This window comes from Corythoichthys intestinalis, chromosome 10 (assembly GCF_030265065.1).
Source record: "Corythoichthys intestinalis isolate RoL2023-P3 chromosome 10, ASM3026506v1, whole genome shotgun sequence".
Lineage (NCBI taxonomy): Eukaryota > Metazoa > Chordata > Actinopteri > Syngnathiformes > Syngnathidae > Corythoichthys > Corythoichthys intestinalis.
In genome coordinates this window covers 5,745,907-5,763,180 of record NC_080404.1, presented here as the reverse complement: position 1 = coordinate 5,763,180, position 17,274 = coordinate 5,745,907, and the positions used below count along the sequence as shown (strand labels likewise).

Below are 17,274 nucleotides of genomic sequence, written 5' to 3'. Positions count from 1 at the left end.
AAACTATCATTGGCTTTTTTTTGTTGGGGTGGTGGAGGTGGTGGGGCTGTTTCGCTTCCAAAGGCCCTGGGAACCTTGTTAGGGTGCATGGCATCATGAATGCTTTGAAATACCAGGACATTTTAAATCAAAATCTGTTGCCCTCTGCCCGAAACCTGAAGATGGGTTGTCACTGGGTCTTTCAGCTAAACATATGGCCAAATCTACACAGGAATGGTTCACCAGACACAAAATCAAGCTCCTCCCATGGCAATCTCAGTCCCCAGACCTCAACCCCATTGAAAACCTGTGGGGTGAGCTGAAGAGGAGAGTGCAGAGGAGAGGACCCAGGTCTCTGGATGATTTAGAGAGATTCTGCAAAGAGGAATGGCTGAAGATCCCTCTTTATGTCTTTTCCCATCTTGTGAAACATTATAGGAGAAGATTAGGTGCTGTTTTGTTGGCAAAAGGGGGTTGTACAAAGTATTAACACCAGGGGTGCTAATAATTGTGACACACATTATTTAATGTCAAATAATTATTTCTTTATGCGGGATTTTTTCCCCACTGAATAAATGCACTTGTATTGAAGGTTGGGTTTTTCTTTTTTCCATTAAGGTCCCATATTATTTGGAGAAAAAAAAATATTAGAAGCTAAAAACACAATTACTATAAATCCAATAATTATGGAGGGCACTGTATATTGCATATTAAAACTAAGCATTTTCAACTGATAACTTAAACAGCTGTTTGGGAAAGGCCTGACAATATTGGAAAAAAAAAAAAAAACAACATTGCGATATATTTGGCCAAAGCTCCATACTGACTTTTTGCATTGGATGCTCTGGTGCACCTAAACTTTTTTCTTAAGGTGCACCTGCACAAGATGTAGGCACACCCACATTTTTCATTGCATCACCTTTAATGCCATACTTTTAATCACTCTCCCGTAGACTTCATAATTATATTGACTGGACACATTCCACAGACACTGCGCCACGCCTTCAAGTAGGGGGCGTCCCACACTCCGCTTCAGTTATTCGCAGTCGGTCGCAGTAATTCAACACATGCAGTGATCCAACGCCGGATTTAGTTTGAAAAAGAATGAAAGCTGTACCGCATACAAACAGGACGGATTGTCTCAGGAGTGATTTGTTTGAGGATTCAAGGTAATGATTATATTTTTCATACCATGCATGCATTTTTTGAAACGTTAAAAAAAAATCAGTGTGAGAAATTAACCGCGACAGCATTGGCTTCATAATTCACAATATTTACGTAAAATAAATGCTAACTGCCCGTTTTTGTTGGTTGTTTTTTTTTTTGCTTTTAACCAAGAATCGAGACTGTTTTACGTCCATATTGATAAAGAATTCAGGGATTTAAGCATTTATTCACAAGAATATTCAACGTAAAAAGCTCTTTGTGTGTGTTTCCACTCAGTCAGCTTTGACGGAGATAGGCCCCCTATTTATCGGCCCCGCACCCCATGTCCCGTCAATATATTATGAAGTCTATGACTCTCCATAACATTCATATAATTAATTCATCTTCTGAACAGCTTATCCTCACAACAGTCGCGGGGGTGCTTGAGCTTTTACAGCTGAATCAATCATATAAATCATTCATTCATCTTCTGAACCGCCTATCCTCACAAGGGTCGAGGAAGTCTATCACAGCTAACTCCAGGCAGAAGGCGGAGTACACCCTGAACTGGTTGCCAGCCAGTCACAGAGCACATGTAGACACACAAATATTCACGCACACACTCACACCTAAGGACAATATCAGCATACCATGCACGGAAGGCCGGATTGAACCCACAATCCTACAACTGTGTGAGGTGGACGTGCCAACCACTGAGCCGCCTTCATAATGTGAATTACTTTTAAACACTGCTCACACCGCCAAAAACAGCCTTTCACTTGTAACACATTTGTGCCTTTGACCGTAGCGCTACAGAGTCTTCTCTGGTCGTGTCCAAGCTACAAACCTATCAATCTAACTTTAAGTACCAAACGCCAGCTGCACTGGTGAGGTAGAGTGAGAGGCTGGGGAAAAAAACGCATGTTCTTGCGATGGGAGTATTGCGCATCAGCGCATCCCGATGATGATGTTCAAACAGCATATCGTTCAGGCCTACTTTGAATTTAATTTCTTAGACAGTAGTCCGCTCACTCAGGAGTGCTGACATACAGTGGTATGAATAAGTATCTGGACCTTTTGGAATTTCTCACATTCCTGCGTAAAATCACCATCAAATGTGATCTGATCTTTGTCAAAATCACACAGATGAAAAAAAAAACTGCTTTAACTAAGGCCACATATTTTAATGTTTTCGTATTTTAATGAGGATAACATGCAAACAATGACAAAAGGGGGAAAAATAAGTGAACCATCACATTTAATATTTTGTGCCCTCCCCCCTTTGGCAGCAATAACTTCAACCAGACGTTTCCTGTAGCTGCATCGATCAGGACTAATCTTGGCCCATTCTTCTCTACAAATCTGCTGTAGCTACGGCAGCAACTACAATCTGCTGTAGTTCATTCAGATTCATGGGATGTTTGGCCAGAATCGCTGTCTTTAGGTCATGCCACAGCATCTGGAATGGGGTTCAAGTCTGGACTTTGACTTGGCCACTCCAGAACATGTATTTAGTTCCTCTCAAACTATTCTGAAGTTGATTTACCTCTGTGCTTTGGATCATTGTCTTGTACCAGCATCCACCCTCTTTTTAGCTTCAACTGTCTGACAGATGGCCTCAGGTTTTCCAGCAAAACCTTTGAATTCATTCTTCCATTAATGATTGCAAGTTGTCCAGGCCCTGAGGTAGCAAAACAGCCCCAAATCATGATGATCCCTCCACCATGCTTCACGGTGGGGATGAGGTGTTGATGTTGTTGGGCTGTTCCATTTTTTTCCTCCACATACTGTATGACGTTGTATGTTACTCCCAAACAATTCAACTTTGGTTCCATCACTCCACAAAATATTTTGCCAGAACTTCTGTGGAATGTTTAAGTGCCTTTTTGCGAACATTAAACGAGCAACAATGTCTTTTTTAGACAGCAGTGGCTTCATCCGTGGAGTCGTCCCATGAAGACCATTCTTGGCCATAGTTTTACATATAGTTGATGAGTGCCCAGAAATTTCTGTGAGTCCCTAGCAGACATTGTACGGTTCTTTTTTTACCTCTCTGAGTATTCTGCACTGAACTCTTGGCATCTTCTTTGGTGGACGGCCACTCCTTGGGAGAGAAGCAACAGTGCCAAACTCTCTCCATTTGTAGAGAACTCTGACTGTTGATTGATGAACATCCAGACTTTTAGAGATTGTTTTGTCTCCTTTCCCAGCTTTATACAAATCAACAATCCTTGATCGCAGGTCTTCAGACAGCTCTTTTGACCGAACCATGATGCACGTCAGACAATGCTTCTTTTCAAGCCATTTCTTACCAGGTGTGTGTTTTATAGTGGGCAGAGCAGCTTTAAACCATGCATGCTATCCTCACTAAAATATGAAAACCTTAAATGCTTGGGTGGTTTGAGTTAAAGCAGTTTTTACATCTGTGTGATTTTGACAAAGATCAGATCACATTTGATGGTGATTTCATGCAGAAATGTGAGAAATTTCAAAAGGTTCAGAGACTTTTTCATTCCCCTGTAAATTTAAACTAATACTGTGCCATTGATTCACTCCTAATTTCTTGCACAGCCAAAAAAAAAAGACATCAAAGATTACAAAAGATGATAATGATCAAAACAAAAAGGACAACTTTTGACAAATATTGAAAAAGAAACAGCTACTAACCGGACAGGGAGACTCTAGGAAGACTGTGACTTTCTCATCCTCCAACATGAGTTGCAGGAACAGTCTTCGTATGAAGCCAGAGATGTTTCCAGAGATGGGCACATTGCCACGCTGGGGAGCCGATTGGAAAAGCTCACAAAGAACCTGCAGCAAAAACCGTAAGGCTGAAAATAGGCACTTCTTCTGTGATGAAGGGGAAGGCGCAAACCAACCTGCGCCATGAGCCGCTGGTTGTTCGGGTGACAGGAGATGCACTGCAGAAAGAAAGCCACCGTGGCATTCTCCACTGCTGTTCTCTGCTGGGTGGTGAGACCTCCCGGTTGGCCCGAAGATACCAGGGAAAACCGTGAGCCCGAGGGGAGTGGCTGGGAAGGAGACGAAGCTCCTGATGAAGCCTGACAACCCGTAGTGGCACTTGCACTGGAGTGGCAGAGCACAAAGAGCAGCGCGGTCCACAGAGGGTTGACCTCTGGTCCACCTAACCAGTCTTTCATGGCGTGGCTGTTGCCAACTTCTGTGAGGAAGCGCAGCACCGGAGCAGCTAGCTCCGCGGCAAGCGGCGGCCGAGCGTGCATCGACGTAGAGCACGGCTGGTATTGGTGATGTCGCCTGTCAGCCAAAGCGGCGGGCAGGGGGAGGTCGGCGCTCGCGAGTAGACCAATGCAGAACTGCGCGAGGCTGCGAACGAGCAACGAAGGCAATCCCGAGTCGAGCAGCTGCTCTATTGCCCCTAGAGACTGCGAGGCAGCGGCCAGAGTGGTTAGCTGCGACTCTGATAAAGTAACTGGAGCTCTTGCATTCTTTGAGTCATCTGTGAGTCCCGCATTGGTGGTGTTAGCGTTGTGCTGCTTCTTGCCATCATCTGTCATGGCCAGTCGACGCTGCTGAGCTTGCGAATGACTGGTGCTGGGCTTGGATATAATACCCATCCAGGACATTAGCAATGAGAAGTAACTTGGATGGATGTGACACATGGAGCACAGGAGGCTGTCGACAGCTTTCTTTAGCACGATGTCACATGGCAAAGACATGGACCAATTGTAGAGGAGTCTGAGGAGAAAACAAGCAGCATGGTCAGTAATTCATCTCCAAAATTGAATTATTTTACCATACACTTTGTAATGTTATTGACGGGTCAGGTCAGTCATGCACTGCGCCGCCCACATAAAGAGGAGCTATTCACAAATACACGCACGCAGCGCTCTAACACCGGATTTGTGTTGAAAAAGTACAAAATCTGTACAGAAGAGGATTCAAAGCAATAATTATATTTTTCATACCATGCATGCATTTTGAAACTTTGTGAAAGAAATCAATGGGAGAAATTAGCCGCTACTGCATTGGCATCATAGTTCACACTATTTACATGAAATAAACGCTAACTGCACTTTTTTTTTTTTTTTTTTTGGGGGGGGGGGGGGGGGGTTCACCAACAATCGAGACTGTTTAACATCCATATCTATAAAGAATTCGGCGCTGAACTCTTGGAGTCTTGGCGGGGATTTAAGCATTTATTTACAAGAATTTTCACCGGAAAAGCTCTGTTTACATCAGGCGGCCACTAGCTACATTCACTAACAGACTAGCATTGTACTTTGACATATTTAAGGAAAATAAATGCTAGCTGCACATTTTCTTTGTGCTTTTAACCAAGAATCGAGATTGTTTTACATCCATACCTATAAAGAATTCGGCGCTGAACTCTCGGAGTCTTGGCGGGGATTTAAGCATTTATTTACAAGAATTTTCACCGGAAAAGCTCTCTTTACATCAGGAGACCACTAGCTACATTTACTAACAGACTAGCATTGTACTGTACATATTTACATAAAATAAATGATAACTGCACTTTTTTTTTGCTTTTAACCTAGAATCGAGACCGTTTTACATAGATATCTATAAAGAATTCAGGGATTTAAGCATTTATTCACAAGAATTTTCAGTGAAAATTCAGTGTGACTTCACTCTGTCAGCTTTGACAACCTGGCCAACAATGCAGGCCCCCTATTTATCGGCCCACGCCCCATGTACATTAGGACATATTATACATACATACGAATACATTATGAAGTCTATTCAATTTACGAGTGAAAACCATTCTAAGATATGTTTGATGGGCAAAATTGTGACAAACAATCCTATTGTCCCCGAAATGTCAACATATAACTGGATATGGATGTAACGTGAAAACAAATACTGACTCAAAAAGCTTTTGGTCGAGGAGTACTGGGAGGTCGTAATCAACAGGCAGCTCATAGCTGTGCCACAAGATGGCTGCCACACAGTGGAGGTGGGATGGCGAGGGCATGAGGAGCCCGTACTCCCTCAACGAAGAGGAGCCGCTACTGCTGCTCGAGTAGCCCATGGGAATTTTTAGAGCTGCAACCCTTGAGGAGTCATGTACCCATTGGAGGAGCGCCTGTATTCTGAAACAGTAAAGTTTACAGCACACTATAATGAGTCTGGACAATAAAAAACGCATTCATTCCATTGTCCTTCAAAGTGATCTTAGTCGAACTGCCTTAAAATACAACAATCTGTGTCTGCACGACAAAAAAGGATGACAGGAAAAAATATAAAGACACTTTTTACGATGAATTTAAGAGCCTGTCTAGACAATCACCTTGGTGGAAAACAGGTTTCTCATTCACCTTTGTAACAGTCAATCTAAACAACCAATCAGTCCAACTGGACAGCCCAATTTTAAACAAACCATGTGCTTCAAGTACCTTTCCTTGGTTCCCGAGTCCTGTGTGGTACCCAACTGGTATAGAATGTCAATAGTTGAATCGGAGGAGAGGCCATTTAGCCGACCAAACAACAGAGGACTATTCAAATCTGAAGGGAAAGAAAATCAAGACTTGCTTTATTTTGGAAATTGAATTACTAAGAAAGTGGAAAAAAGGGGGGAGGGGGGGCACTTACTGGTCGGGTCTGTACCAGAGGCGGCACAGTTTCGCAACAGTATGTCGATGAGTTTAAGACCAATGCGCGTGGACTGCAGGCCAATCTTGACCAAAACTGCTTCAATGTTAGGTGAGTGCATCCCACAGTAAGGTGACATGAGCAATGCAGCACAGGTCTGCAGAAGGTTAGCTGTAGGTGCAGCTGCACTGGCCATCATGGCCTCCAGGTCACTGACATGGGTCAGGCAATGGTGAAGAAGGCGTAGCCAACCAATACTGAGTAGAAAGAAGAAACAGTTTGCCATCTGACCATTGTGACAGAAAAGTCACGGTGACATCGGAATGTATTTGGTACCTGGTTTTAGAGACCTGGTCCTCAGAGGGCAAGAATGGGTTGTTGACCGTTGCAGAGGAGGTGTTACCAAATGCAGTCAGACCCAAGAGTTTGATCTGAGACAGACCCAGGGTGCTGGCATCACGAGGCCGGTGCAACCTTAGACATACAGCTGACGCGACCTCGGCCTTCACCAGCTGGATCTTGATGTAGGTGAGACCACTAGTGATAACTGGCGTGGAGAGCGGCAGCATGTTCACTCCATCGGCACTGATCTCCACCGAGACAGATGATGGGCAGGCTGATGGAGGTGGGAAGAAAAGTATTAGTGATGCACGATAATACAATTTTCAAACGATACCGATAACCGATCATTTCCTCCTCGTTCCAACCGATAAGCGATAATGTCAAGCTGATAATTCTATTTAAAAAAATGTAAAGTATACACAACAGAAAATATTACTGTGCAAAAATATAATTTACTGCTCCTTTTTTTCAACATCAAATGTGAACAAGTAGTAAATTCCACCATCTAAATAATGACAGATTGTCTGACATTGTGTAATGGTAAACTTTTGGCAACAATTACTTAGAGTAAATACCTAAGTTGCACAAAAATGCCTTTAACCCTATAACACCTAACCCAAATTTGCATGCCTTTGATGTTGCCTTTATATTTAAAAAAAAAAAAAAAAAAAAAAAAAGAAGAAAAATGTTCACAATGGCCAAGTCGGGTCCTTTTTTTCAGGACACCATAACCTTCGTGTCCAAACTGCTGTTTTCTTCACTGACCATTTATAAATCAACATTTTGGGACCAAAATGACAGAAAATGTCCTATTGATGTCCTATTGACAACCAAACATGCTCGACCAAACGTTTTGAAGGAGGATAGTATTTATTCAACTTGTTAGGATAAGCATTCAACAGAAAAAATAAGACTGAATAGTTTTATATTTGATAATTCAACAGAAACAGCAGGTATGGTCATAGGCGTTTTTGTCCTTTCTACATAACAATGGTCAAAACAGGTTATTTACAGGAGACGAACAGTGCAAAATAGTGAATTTTATATATATATATATATATATATATATATATACATACACACACTGTATATATAACGTAATAAATATACTGTATATGAAAACTATTTACAATAAAATTTGTTATATACTTTACCTCTAAATGTGCAAAACGGGACATAAAATGAAAACTATACATTTTTTTAGTCTTTGATTCCTCAGAGGCCTTGGTGAAACTGCCAGGAGCAGTTCCACTCTGGCTGGAGACACAGGCCCACACTGCATGTCTCACACATCCAGGTGCTGGCGATTTCGATCCATGACCACACTGGAATCTCCAGCATCCCCGCAGCCCTCTCCAGGACATAGGTCACTTGAGGAAGAAGATGAGTACTTATTTTATTGTCATTTCATAGCACATAGTAGGCCTATATACATACACAATATACGTAGGTGGTCCTCATCACAACGCAAACTGTAGCAAAGTAGTAGTAGTAATCACAAACGCTGTATGGTACCAACAATGTATGGATTACTGCACATACATGATCGTATTAATTTTATATATACTTTGAAGAAAGACTTTGACAATGTAACTGTTCAAATATGGTTGCTAAACCAACGAGGCACGCATCACACATAGATTACAAGCGCACATTTACACTTCAAATATTGTACTGTAAGTCAACACACTTATAGAAGCATATTTTATACGTAAAGTACCGTGAACAAAGTAAAAATTAGCTTGAAAAAAAGTAGAGAGGTTCAACTACAGATTGATCGATCGATACCTTTGTTCCACAAACGTGCTCTTCCCGTTGCGCACTTCCTTGGTCCCAAACTCTTGTCTAAACTTCTGTGGAGGTTTTATCATCCTGGATGAACGTCTTGCTGGCATTTCCTCTCCAAAAATAATAAAACATGTCGTTCTTCACAGTTTTTTTACCGCTCTGCTGAGTTCCCCATCTTCCTCTTCTTCCGTGTGTCTATGGCGGATCGCATACGTAAATGTGCCCCTGCCAGCATTTCAAGAATAAAGGAGCTGATTCGCTAGTTTCCTGGTGGGAGGAGACTGAGATCACCGCAAAGACACCCGTTTGGCTGTCAAGCGCAACCCCTCAGCTTTCAGGATCTGTTGTTTTTTTTTTTCGATAGCGCAAACCATTTAGGAGTTACGGCAGTTCAAAGTACACGTGCAGAAATGTGTCGCCGGCGCCACATCCGTCATTAAAGGGTTAAAAGTAAGCCATTCCTAATATACAGTATATAACATTACTTCACTGTGAAAAACACACCTCCGTAAAACTAGTCAGTCTATTGGAAATAAGTGAAATTATCTGCCAGCGCTTCAAATGTATTTCACTCAGGTTTCTTGAAGAAAAATAGCTAGCTGAAAATAAGCTTACCAGCCTTATTTTAAGTAATAATTACACCTAATCCTAAAAAAACGTGTTTGCCAGAAGTGTTCTTTATTCAAGACTAGGTATGGTTCAAAACATTATTTGAAAGCATTTTTTTCTTGATTTAGGTGAAAAATTACCTTTTTAAAAATTTTTTATTATTATTTTTTTTTAAAGATGTATGGGCTTAATAAGAATATTGACAAATGGCAATATTTACGTACTTCAAGGAAGTGGAATACTCTGGTGCATTCATCTCTTTAACTAGTACTTAACACTCAAAACAAGATGGGGAAAATTATTTGACTAGATATAAGAAGAACGATCCTATTAAGACGCCATAAATTTACAGCGTACTGTGTCATGGCAGCGCTTTGTTTACATTTGCGACATTCACGACACTTGCTTTACGGCAGCTAAGCTGATACACGGCAGTACTATCAGGCCGTAGTTGGAGCTTGCGTCCCCGTGTGCGTTGTATTGTGCCCGAGTTTTGTTAAGCCAAAAAATTAAGGCAGAGTTACAAAGTCATCTGGCCGCTCGTTATTTTACATACTGAATGCATTACTGACTTCTTGTGAGTGTGGTTTTGTGCATGTTTAAATTATCATCAAACCACTGTGCTGTTTTGGTAAGCGTGCTTACTTGACATCACTTGTCCAAATGTCCGTGGTGAAACTGTGATTGGCATGTTTTTCACGAAGAATGGTGGTCGTATAAATTGCATTATTTTTTTATCCGGGGCTTTGGCTCTCGGATCATTTAGGTAAAAAAATGCCTCTCATCCCAAATCTCCTTCCGCCTGTGCCCTTCAGTCCGTCCGGCCGCCAAATTAGCACCCGCGCCAGGCCTCTGTCTGGCCGTGCTTCTCGATGAATTAAACCGGAGTGGCTGCGGCAGCTACATTCGTACTGGATATCCGCCCGCCCCGGCCATCTCGCCGCGGCATATTCGGGGCCTGGTTCTGCTCCCCGCAGCGTCTCTCCGTCGACACAAGCCCCGTAGTTTAGCTTAGTTTATGTGTGTTTACATTAGCAATAGCATTCGCGCTACCAGCAGCCACGTGTTCCTTCCAAAAATCTTTGTGATGCAGGTTTAAATGGCTGATCGGGTTATGTTGAATGAGGATGCTTTTTTCCGCCTCGTGGAACTTCTGCAGTGCATGTTTTGCAGATGGCGAGAGTGTCGTTTTTTTTTTTTCCACATACGGAAAAATGAGCCATGATATCCACTCCAACTGCCTCTGTTGTGTAACTCCACCTCCTCAACCCCTCCTCCCTCAGGCGCTTCAGAGAGGGGAGGGGTTGAGGAGGCAACGGTGGTGAGTTGGTTGCGCTCATTTGGAGCCTAAATCAAGTATATAATTATCGGATTGCATTATCGGGTGAATTTTTTAATATCTGGATTATCTGTGTGACGTCATAATTGCCATTATCGGCAACCGATATTATCGTGTATCGTTAAAAAAATACACAATCTTTTTCTGCTCACCAACTTTTACAATCATGCGATTTATAGTCTCCAAATAAAGCCATTTAGAAAGGCAAACAGACGAACAAAGCTCCACTTACTAGCTAAAGAAGCAAGATGTGGCTGAATGTGGAGCTCCTTTAGCAGCACAGCAGCCGGGAGATGAATAGTGAGGTCACACCAAGCCTCTTCTGGAAGGAAGATGTACGACCACGCCGCAGATCGAGCCCGACGGTGAGGTGGCGTCGCTTGTAGTAGGACTTCTGCTGGCTGTGCTGTTGGGCTACTAGATGTAATTGTACCTGAGAAAAGATGGATTATTTCAAATGTTGTACATTACCCTTTGTCATTGCAGGTTTAGCAGAATTGAAGAAATTTAAACACCTAATGGAGCAAAGTTGTGAAGTCCCTCTGCGTTATCTGGCTCTGATGTCATCACTCTGGATTTCAGGCTGCCATCCGATGGCTTTCCAGGACCTGAATCTAGAAACTTCATAATGGTCGACACCATGCTACGTGCCGTGTTCACAATAGCCCTGGTGCTGGTCACCATATTGTTACAGATTAACTGTACGCCACCTGGTTAGAGACAAAGAAGTGATGGGACCCTATACGGTTTGAACTACACTGACGATGACGTTTACTTACCCATGTCATGAAAGGCTTTGAGAGCCTCGCTTGTATCCAAAACTCGCAGAATAAACCATAAAAGGGGCTCAGAAAGCTGACAAGTGGAGAGAGAGCCCTAAAAATAGCGTTCGTGTATAAATTTTAATCTTTAATATATCTACAACAAACACAGCATTTCAGAGCTTACCTGTCGACCCATGTATCCACAGGCCATGTATGTGAGGATGGGTTGCAGCATGACCTGAACAGAGGTAGCTCTCTTGCTGAGGGTGGTGAGGATTGTGAAGAGACCGTCACCGACTGAAATGGCATCTAGACCCCCGTGAAAGTTCTCATGTTTGGTTAGATGGAGACCACTAGCTCCTGAAGGCAGAAGAGAACTCTGAGATCAGTGGAGAATAAGCCACATTACTATGAAAAAAAAGTTAAAGAAACACCTATTTAAGTGAAAATTCACAGTTGGTACACCTTACCGATGATCATGGCCATGGCACTGCTGTTGCACTGGCCCAGTGCAGACAAGATCTGACTCATTATCTGCTGATTGGCCAGTACTAGATCAGCCACACCAGCAGACGGACCCTGACTGGCCGTTGATCCTCCGGGCACGCTCTCTTTGCTTCCGCAAACCTTTTCTTCATCAGACACGCTGCTATCAGCCGCCCCGCCACCGGCAGTCGGCAGTCGACCGCTAAACTCTCTGTCCCCTGACAGAGGTAGCTGCACTAGCACGTTGACCAGCTTAAGGAGGTCAAACATTAGCTGGTCGCGGGTAGTTTCCCCACAGACGGCCTTTGCATCTCCTGGTCGAATGATGTTAGCAAAAAGCCCGCCGAAACAAGCGCGAGCACCAACAGAGCTATCAGAACCACTGCGTGAAACCACTTTGTCAGAGCAGGTGATGTAGTGGTGGACCAGGAAGGTTATAGACTCGATGACAGAGGAGATGGTGACCACAGAAACCACTTCAAAGTTTTGCTGTAAAGTTAACTCCAACAGCTTCACCTGAGCATCAAGTGGTCCTTGACCTGACTGGAACGGCCCCCTGAACGTACAAAACGGAATTGAGGACCCAAAGCACTACAAGCAATGTAGCAACTGAAATATGTAAACATACCTTTCAGTGGACAGAATGTGAAGGAGTTTCAGTAGGAACTCGCTAAACATTTGTGGACAGGTGGAGGAAAGATGCACCTGCAAGCGACTCAAAAACTCGTGCATTGCTTGAGTGGCGGTAGGTCCGACTTGAGAGCTATGCTGATTGGTTCCATTGGTATTGCTGCCAGACAGGAAACGTACCAGGACGTGAACCATCGTGGGATCGGAAACCATCTGATGTGCTGTGCTTTCTTGAGCGCTCATCCCAATACTGGAAGCTGAAAGTTCAGACGTTTTTTTTTAATATTTGAATCCTTACTTCGTTGAAATACATACAGATGAATTTGTACAACTTTCCCCATCAAAGTCCCGATCATGAATCTTTTGCCGATCCCTGGAGCCCTTTAATGCTAAAAGGGATAAGAGTCAAATACTTACTGTGGTAAGGCATGTTAGTCATCAGGGTCAGTGAATGCAGCACCAGACACCAAGTTCTCAGGGAAGCGTTGGGGTACCACGCCAGCACAGTGAGAAAACTGTTAATGGAAGCTGGATGCACAGAAACAAACAAACAAATCACAAGATTACACTCTTGCTAGATCAGGTCAGAATAAAAAGTTATGGAGTGGTGATGGAGGACAATCCTGACCTTGGTTGAGTGGAATGGTGGGTACTCGACTGGAGTTAAACAAGAAGATGTCTGATCCGTTATCTTCGCTGCCATTCGAGCTGGTGTTGAGACTAAGTGTAATCCACAACTGCAGTAAGGACTCCAACTGAGGAACAGAAATGTTTCCAATTTGCTAAAGACGAATGATCGATTCTGTAAAAAATGGGGAATCTTCGGACACCTATCGATTATCGAAATCGATTTTGATTCAGAGGCTACGATTCGATTATAAATAAATTATTGATGCACCCCCTCCCAGCTATTAGCTGCTTTTAACGTTTCGTACATTTGTAACAAAAATTGGACAAAAATCCTCTCAGGCTTAAATAAACGACTATTTCAGTATCAAGTTTACAGTTCAAAACAGTAAATAAAGTACTCAAGTCCCCATTCTGTATCAGCAGCTTTAAACTACATTCAATCAATGTTGTGAATCAGCCGTTAAAGTTGCTAAAATTGCTCCTGTTATTCGATAATTTCCCTTCTGCCTACTTTTGACATGCGAAAGTTTTAAAACTGTTTCATCATTTAAGGATGGATTCAAGTCAAGATTTTGCCGATTCAGGAGTATTTTAGATAAAAAGTTAATCAGGTTCGCAACAACAGCCTTCTAACAGAAGTCTACTGCTTAAAGATGGTGGCTGTTTACTAATGCCGGCAAGTCTGTCATTTCGCATCTAGTTCTTTATACATGTGATATCTACCGGAGCATTATGGGAGCATAGTTTGTAGCGGCTGTCGGCTGCAGTCAGGTATTATTGTATTTTATCTGATTATATTATAATATTTTATGATTTGAGCTAGAGCCGTGAGTTAAGCATGATGTTAATTCTCGGTCCGTTCCTCATTGCGTCCCGAAGACCGTGCTGGCTGTGTTTTAGTTCCGCTTTACTTGGCATATTTCGATAATCGGAATTTGGATGTTCGTGAGTCGTTCCTGAATCTTCCACGGCCAAAGTTTCGCACACCTCTAACTACCGTAAATTTTCACACTATAAGGTGCACCTCACTATAAGCCGCAACCCAACATATTTGGCATGAAAATGGGATATGTTCATAGATAAGCTGCACTGGACTTTAAGCTGCAACTGTCCTCACTGTGTTATAGGATATTTATACAAAAAGATATGAACCGGTAATACGTTATTTGACAGCGGCATCATACGACTGTCATAAGACCAAATAAACCACCATGAAGCTTTGAACCAATTGGCTGCAAAGATTCATTGCTTTGAGAAGCTTCATTTGGCCCTCACTGCTCCCTTGAGGGGGACCGTCACCCTCTGCTGCCACCTGCTGTCAACATTTTTGTTGTCCAACATGCCTCCTAGCATGCATTACAGATGTAAATAACAATCTAAATTGATGTTCTGTGCTAATAATTTCTTCAGTTACTGTTCCAGTTGTTTCATTAATTGCTAATTATGGTATTTGGTAACACTTGGTGGTGCCATGAGGCTGTCTTTAGACAATCATAATTAAGACATGGCACTGTTCTGAGCATTAATGAATGATTATAATAGGTAGAGGTGGGAATCTTTGGGCACCTAACAATTCGATTACGATTCAGAGGCTACAATTCCATTATTAATCGATTATTGATGACACCCCCCTTCCCTTAGGCTATTAGCTGCTTTTAATGTTTCGTACATTAGAGGCACAAATTGTACAAAAATCCTCTCAGGCTTAAATCCACTGGTATTTCAGTATCAAGTTTACAGTTCAAAACAATAAATAAAATACTCAAGTCCCCATTCTATATGAGCAGCCTTAAACTACATTCAATTAATGTTGTAAATCAACCGTGAAAGTTGCTAAAAATTGCTCCCGTTATTCCATAACATCCATTCTGTCTAATTTCGACGTGCGAAAGTTTTAAAATTGTTTTAAAGATAAATTCAAGTCAAGATTTTGCCGATTCAGGAGTATTTTCAATAAAAAGTTAATTAGGTTCGCTACAACAGCCTTCCGAGAGAAGTCTACTGCTTTAAGATGGCGGCTGTTTACTAACGCCAGCGAGGCTGTCATTTCGCATTTAGTTTTTTATACATGTGATTAGGGCTGCAGCTATCGAATATTTTAGTAATCGAGTAATCGACTGAAAATTCTATCGATTAATCGAGTAATCGGATAAAACAAATATATTTTTAGGTGAAGAGCAATTATACATATACATGAGAAAACAAGACATTTCATCTAATCTTGAACCATTTTCAGTCAATCAATGTCTTTATTTTCGTTGTATATTGTTGAAAACAGCCAACAATTGCATCTCAGGTGTAACTAGAATTAAAAAAAAAAAAAGACTAATTAACTGCTTTCACTCAAAAAACTTTTAGATCTTAATATATATATATATATATATATATATATATATATATATATATATATATCTTACCTAAAAATGCTGTTACGCTTGATAACACACATCACTTAAAAGTTAGGATTTTTTTCCCACGTGTTTCAATTGAATTTCTCTTTGTGTCAAGCCATTTTTAAGTTCTAGTTAAGTTTTAAGTTAGTCTAAACTGTAAGTCCTGATAGGATTTTGAGTTTTTGCAGTGTTCAAAATAAATGTATGATACAGGCTGTATTGGAGCACATTAGGGACCAGTGCTACTTGGTGTTTTATCCAGCAATGACTACTGAGCTAAAATTGATAGTTAGCATGATTAAGTTTTTATTTTACACCCTCATCACTCCACAATGCTATGTTATGTTAAAGCCTGTAGTAAGACACGTTAGCCACGCATCGACAGTGGTCATAATTAATTGAAACCTAGCCCTCCGCAGGGCTAACGTTCCGTGAGCTAGTAGCGACAGTAACGTTAATCTTATTTATTAGCGCTTAGCGCTCTTTATTAGCGCTCCTTATTAGCGCTTAGCGCTGTACTGCTTTAAGATGGCGGCAGTTTACAAACGCTGCCCAGACGCGGCCGAGTCTGTCATTGTGCATCTAGTTCAACATACATGTGATCTCTATGAGACGCGCCAGACACTGCCTGTTACCAATGTAGCATCGTGCGGGCTAGTATTTAGCAACGTCGGCGTCGTTTGTGGCGGCTGTCGGCTGCGGTAAGGTTGTTGTTTTTTTCCCCTTCTTCCTCTCCGCACGTGATTAAAAGTAGTCCTAGCAAAACGTGATGCTTAGAGCTGTCAAAATAAACGATTACTCGAGGTGAATAAAATTACTCGGATCAGTTTTTAAACTCGAGTTACTCGAGTTGCTCGAGTACTCGTTTCAGCTCTACATGTGATATTTACCGTAGCATTACGTGGGTGTAATTTGTAGCAGCTGTCGGCCGCAGTCAGATATTATTGTTTTTTTTATCTAGCGGCATGAGTTTGAGCCAGAGCCGTGAGTTGAGCATGATGTTTACTCTCGGTCCGTTCCTCATTGTGAATCGCTCTTTAATCTTTCACGGCCAAATCACGAATAATCTAAGAATCGGAAATTTTGCATACCTCTAACGATCGTAACTTTTGCACTATAAGGCACACCCGACTATAAGCTGCTACCACCCAAATTTTGCATGAAAATGGCATTTGTTCAGAGATAAGCTGCACTGGACTATAAGCCACAGCTGTCCTCTCTGTATTACGGGATATTTACACAAAAAGATATTAACTGGTCACACTTTATTTGACAGCGGCATCATACGACTATCATCAGACCAAATGAACCACCATGAGGTTTTGAACCAATTGGCGGCTAAGTTTAATTGCTTCGGGAAGCTTCATTTGGCCACCACTGCTGCGTCCACCTCTACTGCTACCTGCTGTTACCAATGTTGTTGTCCAACATGCCTCCCAGCGTGCATTACAGATGTAAAAATCAAATTGATGTTCTGTGCTAATTATTTCTTCATTTACTGTTCCAGTTGTTTCATTAATTGCTAGTTGTGGTATTTGGTAACACTTTATTTGACGGTGGTGCCATAAGACTGACA

General features: G+C 42.0%; 1 protein-coding gene across 5 annotated transcripts in view; it reads right to left on the bottom strand.

Annotated features, from left to right (window-relative positions):
- Positions 1-17,274, bottom strand: part of birc6 (baculoviral IAP repeat containing 6) — a 188,121-nt gene that overhangs the window by 113,815 nt on the left and 57,032 nt on the right. For all 5 annotated transcript variants that reach the window (XM_057848347.1, XM_057848350.1, XM_057848349.1 and 2 more), the window contains exons 42-55: positions 13,304-13,430; positions 13,093-13,203; positions 12,674-12,932; positions 12,030-12,601; positions 11,744-11,919; positions 11,575-11,671; positions 11,311-11,505; positions 11,028-11,228; positions 7,054-7,333; positions 6,718-6,974; positions 6,522-6,630; positions 5,994-6,218; positions 4,005-4,842; positions 3,793-3,936 (exon numbers count right to left, since the gene is read on the bottom strand). In XM_057848347.1, the coding sequence (XP_057704330.1) occupies positions 3,793-3,936; positions 4,005-4,842; positions 5,994-6,218; positions 6,522-6,630; positions 6,718-6,974; positions 7,054-7,333; positions 11,028-11,228; positions 11,311-11,505; positions 11,575-11,671; positions 11,744-11,919; positions 12,030-12,601; positions 12,674-12,932; positions 13,093-13,203; positions 13,304-13,430 (3,591 nt within the window). The remainder of the gene's footprint in view (positions 1-3,792; positions 3,937-4,004; positions 4,843-5,993; positions 6,219-6,521; positions 6,631-6,717; positions 6,975-7,053; positions 7,334-11,027; positions 11,229-11,310; positions 11,506-11,574; positions 11,672-11,743; positions 11,920-12,029; positions 12,602-12,673; positions 12,933-13,092; positions 13,204-13,303; positions 13,431-17,274) is intronic.